At 39.4% G+C, this 13,789-nt stretch overlaps 1 protein-coding gene across 2 annotated transcripts; it reads right to left on the reverse strand.

The window, feature by feature from the left end:
- Window positions 1-2,223: 2,223 nt before the first annotated feature.
- snx27b (sorting nexin 27b) lies at window positions 2,224-12,437 on the reverse strand. 2 transcript variants are annotated; one of them, XM_056762841.1, is made up of 13 exons: window positions 11,961-12,437; window positions 9,708-9,939; window positions 9,419-9,611; window positions 9,258-9,322; window positions 7,222-7,326; window positions 6,522-6,600; window positions 5,427-5,590; window positions 5,241-5,330; window positions 5,017-5,166; window positions 4,753-4,881; window positions 4,610-4,669; window positions 4,476-4,538; window positions 2,224-4,388 (listed from the first exon to the last, which is right to left on the reverse strand). In XM_056762841.1, exons 1-13 carry the CDS (start codon window positions 12,284-12,286, stop codon window positions 4,344-4,346), a joined length of 1,701 nt encoding a protein of 566 aa, XP_056618819.1. In that variant the 5' UTR covers window positions 12,287-12,437; the 3' UTR covers window positions 2,224-4,343. The 2 variants fall into 2 exon arrangements, with proteins under 2 accessions (XP_056618819.1, XP_056618818.1); XM_056762840.1 differs by having other exon boundaries at window positions 4,490-4,538; window positions 11,961-12,434.
- Between the last annotated feature and the right edge of the window lie 1,352 nt (window positions 12,438-13,789).

The raw sequence follows: 13,789 nt of genomic DNA on the forward strand, positions 1-13,789 counted from the left end.
ATAATTAAAGTACATAGGGTCATCAATACGGAAGTCGGCCATTTTGGAGGTATCTAACGTAAATACTAATATAGTGTTACATAAACAAGAAAAAACAAAACACTCCATTGAACGCATTTGCCTCCCAACACGGCGGAACATTCAACACGGCGTGACGTCGATTGACAAGCTCCATAGAATGTTCCGCCATGTTGGGAGGCAATTGCGTTCAATGGAATGTTTTGTTTTTTCTTGTTTGATTATGTAATATAACTATGGTAGGTTGGTCTTGCTTTATTAAAAATCGCAATGTTATTTGGTTACTTATGTTTGTATGTATGTATTTGTATATGTATGTATGGTGGTGTGAAAAAGTATTTGCCCCTTCCAGATTTTTTTTGCATATTTGTCATGCTTAAATTATTCAGATCATCAATCTAATTTTTAAATTACTCAAAGAAATCCAGAGTAAATACAAAATGCACCCTATGTGAAAAAGTAAATGCCTCCCTTGGTGAATCATGAATAAACTGCAATGAATTGAATAACAGAGTTAAATTTCACTAGCCACACTCAAGCCAAAATACTGTTGACCTGTCTGACAAACTGAAGTAGTCTAAAGGATCTCAAATAGCAACACATCATGCCGCGATCTAAATTAATGCAAGAACAGATGAAGAACAAAAGTAATTAAAATGTATCAGTCTACTAATTACTAAGGCTTTGGGACTCCAGCGAACCATAATGAGAGCCATTATCCACAAATGGAGAAAGCATGGAACAGTGGTAAACCGTCCCAGGAGTGGCCCGCCTTCCAAAATAACTCCAAGGGCATAAAAGATCCCAGAACAACATCTTAAGAACTCCAGGCCATTCTTGTTTCAGTTAAGGTCAGTGTTCATGATTCTACAATAAGAAAGAATGGCATCCATGTGAGAGTTCCAAGGCGAAAACCACTGCTGACCAAAAAGAACACAGAGGCTCATCTCACATTTGCTAAAAAAAAAAACATCTTGATGATCCCCAAAACTTTTGGGCAAATATTCTGTGGACTGATGAGACAAAGGTTGGACTTTTTGGAAGGTGAGCGTCCCGTTACATCTGGCGTAAAACTAACACGGTATTCATACCAATAGTCAAACATTGTGGAGGTAGTGTGATGGTCTGGGGCTGCTTTGCAACTTCAGGACCTGCACGACTGGCCATAATTGATGGAACCATGAATTCTGCGCTCTACCAGTAAATCCTGAAAGAGAATGTCCGGCCATCGGTTTCTGACCTCAAGCTTAAACGCACTTGGGTTATGCAACAGGACAATGATCCAAAACACACCAGCAAATCCACCTCTGCATGGCTAAAAAAACGAAATAAAGGTTTTGAGTGGCCTAGTCAAAGTTTGTACTTAAATCCAATTGAAATGCTGTGGCATGACCTTTAAAAGGCTGTTCATGCCGGAAGACCCTTCAATGTGGCTGAATTAAAAAATTCTGCAAAGAGGAGTGGGCTTAAATTCCTCTGCCAAGGGTGGCAACTAGTTATTAGGTTTAGGGGGCAATTACTTTTTCACATAGGGTCAGAAATGTTTGGATTGTTATTTCCCTTAATAAAAAATAATTAAAAAAACTTCATTATGAATTTACTCTGGTTTTCTTTGAGTAATATAAACATTTGTTTGACAATCTAAATCATTTAAGCACGACAAATATGCAAAAAAACAAAAAACCCGGAAGGGGGCAAATACTTTTTCACACCACTGTATGCGTGCATGCTTGCAAAACACACACACATATATCTATACAAGTCTTTCATCATCACATGAAAGAATTAAAATTTTTAGGAGCACAATCCCAAAAGATCTGCATATACAGTATATTGCTTGCCACAGAAATCAGGCTTATAGCTATATGTAATTTAGTTGTATTTGTTGAACAGACTTGCTGATAAAGTGCCACAGTCCATCTTGCCTTACAAGTCCCATTTGTTCTTTAATTGTTAAGTGCCTGATAAAATCATTGGAGTCAAGGTCAGTGACATGCTGACCTACAGAAAACAATACTGGTGTTACTAAGCCTCTTCACAATTTAGTAGGCTCTTGAATTATTTGCGTGCTGGCACCTCTTGCTCACATCCTTGTACTGTGCTTCACTTATTTTTCTCCCCCTCTAGCTGTGTTTCTTAGAGGTTCAGGACAGGTGTATCTCACTAAGACACTATAAAAAGTAAAAAAGTTCACAGACACAATGGTCGAGTCAATAAATCAATTTATTTAAAAGAATATGTTACATTTTATTATAATGCTATGATCAAACATTACCAAATGCTTTTACATTGTTTTGACAATATCAAACAAGGTAAACCCTTCCGGCATACTGTTTGTCTTGTTTTTTTATTTACAGTATGTATCCTACATTACTTATGTCAGTTCATACTACACCTTGGAGTTGACTTGTTAATGTACTTTTTGTCCCTTATTTGAAAAGATTACTCAAAAACTCACACTGCTGAAAATACTGTACACTGAAAAGTTTGTGTAATATCATATTTAAATAAATTAAAGTTTCAGTCAAAGAGAAGAACGCAAATGGACAGAGTATGATAAAGAATGAGAGCGGGGTAGAGAAGCACGCAGACATAGAGAAAAGTCTAAAAGTCCAACAAACCTTACAATGACATGAGAACGAAAATAAATGCTTACGTTGTGACTGTGCATCATTCTGCATAATCAATTCCCACGACAGATCTGGTAATACTATAAAACACAAATGCAAGTTTCAGTGTGTCTAATAAAGTCAATTAAAATGATGACACTTCCTCAGAAGGTTCCACAGTGCAGGAAAGAAATTGCCATGCTGTCAGGTTTGAAAAAACACTCATACACGTCAAACAAAAAAGTGCAAAACATGTCATGTCTGGTCTGGAGTGACAGGTTTGTATGCGCCTGCGCTACAATAAGTAAAATGCAAAACAACAGATAAACACTCCGCTTTTAAATGACAGCAAAGGCAGATGACTTGCTGTGTGGTCAGAGCCATCTACTGCTCGATGAGGGCATGACAGCCCAGAACTCCAACCCATGATAGCCAACTCTGGCGTTCCAATGTTGTGCTTCACATTCATAACACTGTTAATAAGTCAAGTATATATATATATATATATATATATATATATATATATATATATATATATATATATATATATATATATATATTTGCAGAGACAGCACCCACACAGTTCACAGACTATTGGTGGGCAGGTGTTCCAGGCCCACACAAAGCCTACACCTGCAGAAAGCTCTGCAAATTTCCACAGAATGCACCAAGCGTCATTTTTCTCAAAGTCCCACCGTACTGTCCATGCATGTTTATGACATATTACGGCTAATTTGATAATCGTTTTAGCTCCTAGTAAAAACAGCGCTATAAGCTCAGTTTAACGTGATTGACCTCATAATCACTTTCTGTGGAATTTCACAAATTTCACACCAAATTCAAAACCAATTTGATTTGGGCCCAGAAATGGCTAATAAAAAAATCAAATACTGCTTTGGAAAATAAAAAAGACAGATGAGAGAACAGAAAAAGTAACAACCACTTAACGGGCTGTTAATCTGTACATACCCACCACCAACAATAGTGAGATAACAAATTAGTGTTGAAAAGCATGGAAAGTATTGATCTATAGCCCTGTTTTCTACTGGGCCATTTCTTTTTCCCTCTCTCACTCTGATTGTCCAAGTGGAAAATGTAGTAATGCTTTTTTGATACATTCTGAGAGAGCATCTTCACCCTCACAGGAGCATGTGTTAGTGTCAGGATAATGTATCTGTTAGACTGCAGAGGTCTGCATTTCTAAAATGACCATACTCCGTCTCTCTGATTTAGCCACATTGCCCCACGCAGCACAGTTCAGTCTCATTTGTTTCTTCGGGTCTGTAAACGCTTGTCTTGTGACCAGTCACATGACATGAAATAGTCACCTGGACTAATCGCAATGCTGGTGCCATGTTAATGACAAGTGTGACCAGGGTCCATCAGAAGCCATCTCCTCGAAAAGCTAGATCAGTCTTTTTCTTATTCCCAAGTCTCCTGACCTGCCCCAAGCTGGCGGTCACCTTCAATATGTCAGAGATATCTGTACCGTCCAATGAAATGATGTGATGGCTGTTTCCATTAGTGTACTGTGGTTGTGTCATCTCATGTGTTTTATTTTATTTTCTGACAGCCTGGAATTTGAAGTATTGTATGTGTGTATCTGCCACTTGACTAGTTTGAAATTGTTCCTGTTTGAGCTTCTGTATGCTGCTGTGAGTGTGGGTGACGGTGTGCGTGTGCATTCGAGAATTCAAGAGGAGATGATCTCTTCGTTCATGTGCCTCCATCCCTTCTGTGTCTCAACAGTTGGAAGATATTCTGTGAAAGAGAGACGCGTTTCAGAAGCACATTCCAGACTGTGAGTTAAAAGTCCACAGTGCAAATCAAAGGCAGGCAAAGCCTTACCTTACCACACATACCATCTTTACTGCAGTTCTTGTTGTCCTTGTCTGTGGCCTCCTCTTCGACCTGAACAAATAAATCAATGAATACACAAACCTGAAGAGCAAACACATACACAACTTACTAAAGTAGCTCACCTCTTTTTTCCATTTAAGCTCACAGAAGACTCTCTCGAAGCATTCGTGCATGTAGTTGAACTATAAAATTCAAGACATCTTTAGCGCACAAAATCTATATGCCGAATGTGAAGGTTTTCTTACCGCGTGCTTGGTAAACTTACGTAAGGAGTGAATATCTTGACCCAGCGAGGTTTCTTCTCCCCTCGTGCGTACTCGAAACAGAATGCCATTCCCTCTTCGTCCGTGTCCCATCTCTGCATCTCTGACCATTCGAATGCAATAACCTGATTCTGTTATCAAAGAGAGGTCACACCATTAAGAAATCTGAAACTTTTTTACAGCTTAAAAAAAATAGAACAGTAAAATCCCTGGAAAGTGACAAAATAAACACAAACTTCCAACCCCTTCGAAACAAACACGTTTACCTCTAGAGTGCCATCTTCAGTGCACGCATGGAGTTTAAAGTGGTGGATGCTTATCGCTGTGATGACATGACCTTTTCTACGTGAGTCACAAGAGCAGTGAGGGAAAGTGATTTCATTGTAGCCCTCACACGGCCTTAGAATATTTAAATACTGCAGAGAGAAAATATCGCATTAGGATTCTGTGCACCTCAATCAATGCAAATTGGCACTGTTTTTAAACTGACCGTGGTCATTTTCCTCTGTTCATTAAGCTTTTGGAGCTGGTAGGATGTTTCACCCACTTTGATAAATCCCTTTTTTACATCATCCAGAGCCTGAGACAAGACATCATACATCAGTACGCAAAAAAATATCACACGCAATCGCGCACACACACACACACACACACACACACACACACGATGGCAGACCTGATGAAAGCAATAGTTGATGGCCAACTCGTTGTCGTTAAGCAGAATCTCCTCCTCTGTGCTAAAGAGCCACTTGCGAAGTGTGAGGCAGGTGCCCGGGATGGCAGATGTGTAGTTCTGCACATAAAGCTTATGTGGAAACTCATTAGGGGCCAGCTTGCGTGCTAAGAGAGAGAGAGAGACAGAGATGTAGCGGTTTAAGCAGTGTGAGACAGTGACGGAGAGAAAGTGTTATAGATGAATATAAATTTAGAAATGGGCAGATACAGAGTCAAGAAGCTAATGACGATCACTTGCTTACATTCTATTACACAAGATACCATGACAGATCAATACTTAAATCAGATTTAAAAGGTTCATATCAATATAATAGTAGCCAACAATTTAGCACAATTTCTATCCTACCTAGTACTATTATAATTCAATCTCCGCTACACTATTTGCTATATGTTAGCTAATGGGATATTTTGGGGAGCATTTAATACGGCAACAAACTTGAATAATAATTACAACTAGCTATAAAAATAAACAAAATTTAGCAACGCACACAGATAACCCCCACAGATATACAGCATGCACATGCTGGCCCTCCACACTTGGCTTTAGTTAGGTGACTTGATAAGAAGATTAGCGAACAAAGAGGCTTGTGTAAATCAACAGCTGTGAAAACCCCAAATACACAGAATGTCGAGTGAGAGATTCATGTTATGTGCCACCCACATCAGGTCTAATGACACCTCAATACAAAAACTTTGAATATTTATCATTTCAGATGTAATTACAGTATTGGTGAATCACAATCTAAGTTACAGACAGGAAAAACACTAAAATTGGAAACAAAACAGGTATTAGTTACTGGACCGATAGAAACAGTCCCAGTCTCAGACTAGATGGATACTAATGATTTTTAACTGGAGCTAGTATTGGATACATCTCTATTGTTTCTAACTGTTTTCCGATCTCTATGCATGTGTGTGATGCTCCATGCCAACAGTGTTTACTACCTGTAATTGTGTCACAAGATAACAACAGTAAAGTTCATATTACATACAAACCCTCGATCAAAATACACTCTTATTAAAAGCAAACTCTTACCAAAGGAGTGGTTAATGACCTCAAATAGAGCAAAGTAACTAGCAGTAATGTTATCCATCCCGATCTTTGTTACTACAGCCTGAAAGAGAGAAGCAATAAAAATATAGGAAAAACTACAGGTAAAAGTTTTTTCCATATTGGGTGTATATGCAGTAACTGTGTAATGGTAGATCAAAATCTCTTTCCGCACTATTTGGATGTTAAGTGATGACCTAAGGAATACCATTTCCGGGTCCAAGCATCCACTCATTTCAAGCGGGGCAACAGCTTAAACAGCTGTTAATGATCACAGTTTACTCTAATCGCATATTTAAGTGGAGCATTTATTAACTTACTGTATACACTCCAGTCTCCAGGCTTACGGAATCTCCGACATCAATATTTGAATAAATTATGAAAAATGAATCACTGACTGGCCATGTAGGATTTCGTTACGAAGCTAAAGGTTAGGATCGTGGTTTTCCGATAGTTTTACAGCTTGCCATATATTTTTGTTGTGTGCCTATAGCATCTTATTGATTGTTTGGACCCGGAAACAGTATTTGACCTTCCATTTAGGGTGGTGCGTGACGTCAGACTAAACAACCGAATAAGTACTGCAAAACCTATTGATGAATAACAATCTCAGCAGTCTGATATGCTGTTGAACTTGGAGTTGATATAATTTGATATAAAGTGCTACACGGGTTAAATGCAGTACCTGATAGACCTGGTCTGTTGTGCAATTCTTTCGCACGCGGACTGTAACTGTAGATTTGTCGGGCATGGCTATCCTCAGTTCCACATCAGAAACGCCATTATAGTTCTAGAATAAATTAAAGACAGACTTGAGGCAGACAGTTCTAATAGGCAGAACAACTATGGGAGACATTTGTTCAGCCATATACAGTACTTGTGGTACCTGCAGCTCTGCCATCACAGTCTTAAATGGGTATTAGCAGTGGAACTAATTAATACACAAAGTCACAGACAACATGGCTACCACATTTTCATCAAAAGTAATGCAGCATTTCCTGTTGTTTGAAATCTCTTTTGAAGTTCAAATTTCTGTTATAGCTATATACCTATATAGTTTTGATATGAACTGCATGGTGACTCATGATCAGTGGACATGATTAAATCTCTGTCTGAGAAAAGTGATAATGCAGTGCCAAAAGTGAGGACCTTAGTCTCTATGACAAACAAGCCATTTAGGCTGATGCAGTTATGGTAATTAGATTAGGCCTGTCATCACAGGAAGGTCATCACCAGAGTACTTTTTCACCACCTAGAAAATAATTTGAGTAACTGCACAGTTTGCCAATGGCTCATCTGTATTTGGAATATAACGGGGGAGACAAAGCAATTTTTTTGTGACAACAATGCCCTAAAAATTATAACAACTAAGCAGAGTTCCTTATGGACCTTTTTCACATTTACGGGTTTCTCAGCAGCAACTTCTATCGCAGTGAATGGGACACTATATCACAAATATATTTTTTTAAATTCTCATTAGCTCAAATAGTAAAAGAAAAACTCAACATTAGTGTTTTCACTACTTTCAACAAAACGAGAAAAAAATAGAGAGTCTAATAATGGCAGTCAACAGAGAGAATATTGTAACATTGAATAAGAAAGAGCGTCGCATTAGCGTTAACAATTTTTTGTAATCTGATGCAAAGGTAATATAATACAAAGAATAGTGTTATAAACATACATACTTTTTTAATTTATTTACTATGCTGATGACCGTTGAACGCGCTTGTGAAACGCGCTTCTGAAAAAGGTCCATTTCAATTATTTATTTAACATAAACCAATTAAGACTACGTCAAACCTTAATGAGTATTCTTGCCAAAACAAATGTTTTCAAATTAATTTTTCCTTAATCCAAAGCAATTTGTGGTTTACGTTTTTTATGCATTGTGGAAAATTCCCAGTAGGATGGACCCATGACATCCCATTATATCGCAAAAATAACATCTGAGCTACAGGAACATGATACATGTTATTAACATTCGCCTTCAATACAGGAAATGTAATAACCAGCATGTAATGATGATCCTAAAACCTGGCCCTGCCTTCATGCCCCAGTAGACTAAAACATGCATGCCCGGGTGGTCATGTGATTATTATGGTAAATGCAGGCATTTTCTAGAGTAGGTTATTACTCGTCACTTCTTGCAATCATTCATAAAAACCCTTCTATAACAGGAAAAGCATGAAGCAGCCAAACACAAGAAGATGTCCATGTTCAATCTTTCAACTGTTCTTATTTACTCACTCAAAAGCACATGCAGTACATTAATATATCATCACTGTCCTTCCCAAACCTAGGATGTTCAAATTAGCTGATTTTCAGGAAATGAAGAAACACTGTACTTTTCAAAGTTGACAAATGCTTTTTCAATACTTTTTGAAGAATAGATATTCGCAAAACCCAGTTATTTTTGGCACCAAAACAAAAATAACTATGGAGGTTTTGAAAGGACAGCAGCGATATGCCTAGACTCTTTGCGAAAATCTGCTTTTATATTGGAATATATTTTATATATCTATCCCAGATCAAACTATAACACACATTTGTTACTGGAAGATAATTAATCCTTTGTAGCATTACTTAGTTATGTTGTTTATAGGGATAACAGGAACTTTAATATGTAGGTGTTTTTTAATAATTGGAAAATCTATGCATGCATGTGATGCATACTTTACATTAAAAATTAAACATCCATCATATACACCAAAAATGTCTTACCTCATCTGACTCTGACAAAAATTCCTGCATGATGTCGCTCTCCCCAATTACCCGAACAGAACATACTGGTAAAGGGACAGAAAGATCAGAATGTTGAAAACGCCTGCAAATAGGTTTGTAAGGTTTTAAAGTTCACATTCTCAGTTGTCTTGTCCATTTACCTTTTTCTAAGTACTCCTCAAGTCCTCGTCTGCGAGCATCTAGCTGTTGCTCAGACAGCGAGAAAGGCCATTTCCCTGGCAGCTTGGGAAATGCAAAGTTTGCATATTCCCTCTTCAGATTCTGATGCAAGATGGCAAACTCCCGATAGCGCTTAGAGCACAACTGTCTGCCTGCCATGTACACGTTGTACACCTAGACAGACACAAGCGAAATAACTTTTAAAATGACAGCTTTTAATACCCAATTTCTCTTATAATTCAAGGAAAACTAAGCCGATGAAACACTCACTACAAACTTCTCCCCATTTTGCTCTGCATGTTTGTAGGTAGGCACAGAGATGGGCACTGCCTGCTTGTCGCTGTAGTCATAGCAAGACTGAGATGAGCCGTCATCCCCTGGATCAAGACTGTCTGTCTCTGGCTGGGGGACTGACAGGACTGCCAAGACCAACTCTTTTTCTCCTGCTCGGATGAGGTCTACCACCTGCTTATGAGTGGCTCCTTCCACATTCGACCCATTCCTGGGAAGAGAACAAGAGTACCAGTGTGACATGAAGCGCAATGCTGCAAAAACATTTGTTTCACATCACTTTCAGAGAGTTAGGGTCGGATCAGATATTGTCTCATGCTAAGTAACTGTTTCTTAGAGCTTCTATTATTTATAAAACGTCAAAGGCTTTACATGTTCTCGGAATGTGCATTGCCTGTGAACCAAACGCATGGCCCTGGCATTGGTAGAGCCATCTAAGCAACCGAAAAGCAAGGTCATCCTGTCTTTTATGTAGGAATCTAACCAGGCAGAAAACAGACGCATGAGGCCTTTAAGTCCATACACACAATACAGCAAGACCACTGGAAAAAAACATATTTAAAAGTTACTCAACAGCAATGGGGAGAGCATTGACACACTCTCCTCCCTGTTTCTCTCAGACACTTAAAAGCCACTCTCAGTCAGCCAATCCAATTCAGCACTAAATAAGCTGAATCAACTAAAACTCGTATCCTTCTATACTGTACATAACATAATGGCTGTGGTCTTGCCACTGAATCATAGTTTGGGGATTTAAACACCAATTCACATATTATTTACATTGGCGAGTCTTCCAGGTGTCATTTTCACAATGTATGCATTAAATTATACATATTTCTTCACACACTTTAATTCATTTATTCATTCATAACATTACACAATGAAATAAAAAACAAGAGACATTATTGAGAGATTTCTTAATGATGTATGTAGTCATGCTATAGAGAAAAAGGGAACTTTGGAGTGGTCAACAGGGCACCGACCTGACCGGAAAGAGAGGGAGTGTGGGAATATTTAAAGAAATGGAGATGGACATAAGAGGTCATCATGAATCAGAGGAATAGCCTAACCCCCTGAATACTATAATTTTAGGTATATATAGAAGATCCACAAAATGTCTATAGCGTAGACGCACACTCTGTTCCCTCTCTGTCCTGAGTTTACATTGACTGCTGCTGATGCTGAGCCCAGTCTCCTCCAATGCCACGGAAACCACTTGTCACCATGGCAACTTATGCTAGCATCACTGAGGTGCCCTGTGAATATTAACATGGCACCTGAACAATACCATCGGTGATTCTAGACACAATAATTCTTAAATCACACCATTCACAAAAGGACAGGGAAGCAAATATACTTCACTCTTCTCATCCAATGCCATTCAGAGACACCATATCAGTAGTTACATAATTTTGCTGCAAATGTTTGTTGTCACATTTGTGCAAATCACAGAAGACTAATGTGAAACTGAAATCTACCTGAAGGCAGGGCCAGGCAATTGTCGGGGTTGATTTAGATTCTGACCCAGAATTGATGAAAACAGTGCGCAGTCAGCTACAGCAAGAAGAGAAGCAATGAGAGAGCTTGTCTGTTTGCCGTACTGTATGTGACCTGAATCTGCAATGAAGACACACGCGTCCAAACACAAACCTCCTTTATGTGGGGGAAATGAAGCGGCTATTCACACGGGGACATACACCAAATGCACATGACAGACAGGCTGTGTGCGAATAGATGTTTTGGATTTTACGGCGGTTGACAATGCAGGTTGCGTTTGTGAAAACAAAGTCAATTTTGTCAGCAAATAGGTGCCCTTGAGATGAGTTTCAACAGACAACTTCTAAAAATAGAGGGATTTGCTCAAACATCAAGGGGATGAGATGTGTGTGGTACCAGACAATGTTTGGATGTCAGGCTGAGATGTGCTCAGAATCTCAGATTATTCCATCCATCAACTTTGAATAAGTGCTTTCTACACTATTTGTATGTGTATAGATGGTATAGCTGCAGTGATGTCGTTGGCTAACTTTCAGCTAACCTTACTTGAATACATCAACCTACTTATTAGCTACATTAGCAACTGCTGTTCACATCAGCGTCATTTCTCTTTTTTAAGAGCACCAAATACCCTTGTCTGTGTCGCTTAAACCAAACTCTGCCTTTATTGTATAATTAATTCAGCTTTTCCATAATAACTCCAAAACGTCTTCATTTTATACGATGTAAACTTACACTTCAAGAATACGGTCGCCCTTTGAGATTCCGGCTCTGTCTGCCGCGCCGCCCGGTAAAACGGCGCTTACGTGCTGCAACGGAGCGTAAAGTTCGCCGTTAATGCTCCTTAACTGCCCTCCTTCGCTCACTTGCCCGCGGACGTTGAAACCGTAGCCCGAATCCGACTTGACGATGCGGACAAGCCGAGGCCCGGAGGCGACCGTGGTCCCGACGTGACCGCCGGCGCACGTCACCGAACTCATGTCGGAGCCGTTCCGAGCCGACGGGTGAAGCGCAGAAGAGGGAGCGGAGCGAGGACCGTCTCCTTCGATAACATCTGCCATCTTTATTTGAAGAAATCCTCCCTCACAGCGGGCTCGAGCGCTGAAGTGCTACATGAGCTTATTGGCTGGCGGAATGCGTCAGACTCTAGACGGGAAAGACTGACGGCAGCCCCCGTCACGAGACACTCAGGCGCCTGCGTACATTGAAAGTTACGTCCATCACGTGATGATATACCGGTAAACTATGGTATATGTAGTCCGAAAACCTCCTACTGGTCGCCGTCGCCGTTAAAGTCCTGGCAAACTACTAAAAACCAACACAAGTGAACGGGAAAGCTGGGCTTTCTCGGTATTAAAACCACAGAAACGTTTACATTTTGGTGATTTACGATGCGCGTGGAGTAGCAAAAACATTATGCATCTAGTTTAAAGACCAGTATGTCATTTTAGGAGGATCTATTGACAGAAATGCCATAGGCTAATACATAACTATGGGTTCAGATGTGTATAAATAAGCTTTATGTTTTTCTTGCTTTAGAACGGGGATATTTCTATCTTCACACAGTGCGGGTCCCCATGCATGAAATGTTGTCGCTATGTTGTTTCCACTCACCACTAGATGCCGCTAAAATTACACAATGGTCCTTTAAAATCTCGATTGTATATTCACAATCGTCCTTGTTATTCATGACATTCCACTAGATGGCACCATGTGCAAGATATGGAGCAGCATAATACGTGGCACTATTAATCGTGAATAAAACAGACATGTTGAGGCAGTTTCTGAGTTTGAATCATTGAACAAAACAATATATAATGTCAAAAACTGCTAAAACCAGCTGGTTCTCCCCGCCTCGTCGTTTTAGCTGGTCAAGCTGGGAGGGCAGGCTGGTTTTAGAGGGGTTTTGGACACATTCCCAGCTTCAAACTGGTTTTATGGTCAGGATGGGAGACTATATTAGCCCACCAGCTAAAACCAGCCTGTCCGGTGGTTTCAGTGCACAATAACTATCATTGGGGAAACAGATTTGTCTTTCGTCAGACAGTTTCAAAGATAAAAAAACTATTTTATGTATCCGGTTACAGTAATAACATTTATATGGTGAAACACCAAACCCTTATGTAAATAAGTACAATAGTGCTTTTATATACCTTATATTATATAAGCGATTTACACAATTATTAAACAATATCGTTATAATGTTAACGACCCTTTAAAGGCGGAACAGATGATTTGGTAAAATGCTAACTCTAGCCTCATAGAAATTGAAATCATGATCCCACCCTCCATGAGAATCGCCGTCCAAAAAACGTGAAGGCGCATAAACCAGACGTGAGAAAACATGTTGCTGTGCAAAGTTAATAACGTTACTACAAAAGCAAAACCGCTAATGTAATAACAGCTTTAAAACGGGATAAGATACAAGCATGTGCTCTCGGAATCATCGGAAATATGCGTTTCCGAGGTAAAAATGGCACATGAACGCCCTCTGATGTCGCGTTTCCCACTCGGAAGTTAGGAAATCATTTTGATACACGAGTTCTCGCGATGGTTGGCCTTAC

Source organism: Triplophysa dalaica, chromosome 12, assembly GCF_015846415.1.
Source record: "Triplophysa dalaica isolate WHDGS20190420 chromosome 12, ASM1584641v1, whole genome shotgun sequence".
NCBI lineage: Eukaryota > Metazoa > Chordata > Actinopteri > Cypriniformes > Nemacheilidae > Triplophysa > Triplophysa dalaica.

Excerpts from the sequence above, each read along its gene's own strand:
- snx27b (XM_056762840.1), bottom strand. The coding sequence starts at position 12,286 with ATGGCAGATGTTATCGAAGGAGACGGTCCTCGCTCCGCTCCCTCTTCT. Across the intron at positions 9,612-9,707 it reads AAAATGGGGAGAAGTTTGTA|GTGTACAACGTGTACATGGC; the intron begins GTGAGTGTTTCA and ends GTGTCTGTCTAG. Across the intron at positions 9,323-9,418 it reads TGAGGAGTACTTAGAAAAAG|TATGTTCTGTTCGGGTAATT; the intron begins GTAAATGGACAA and ends TCCCTTTACCAG.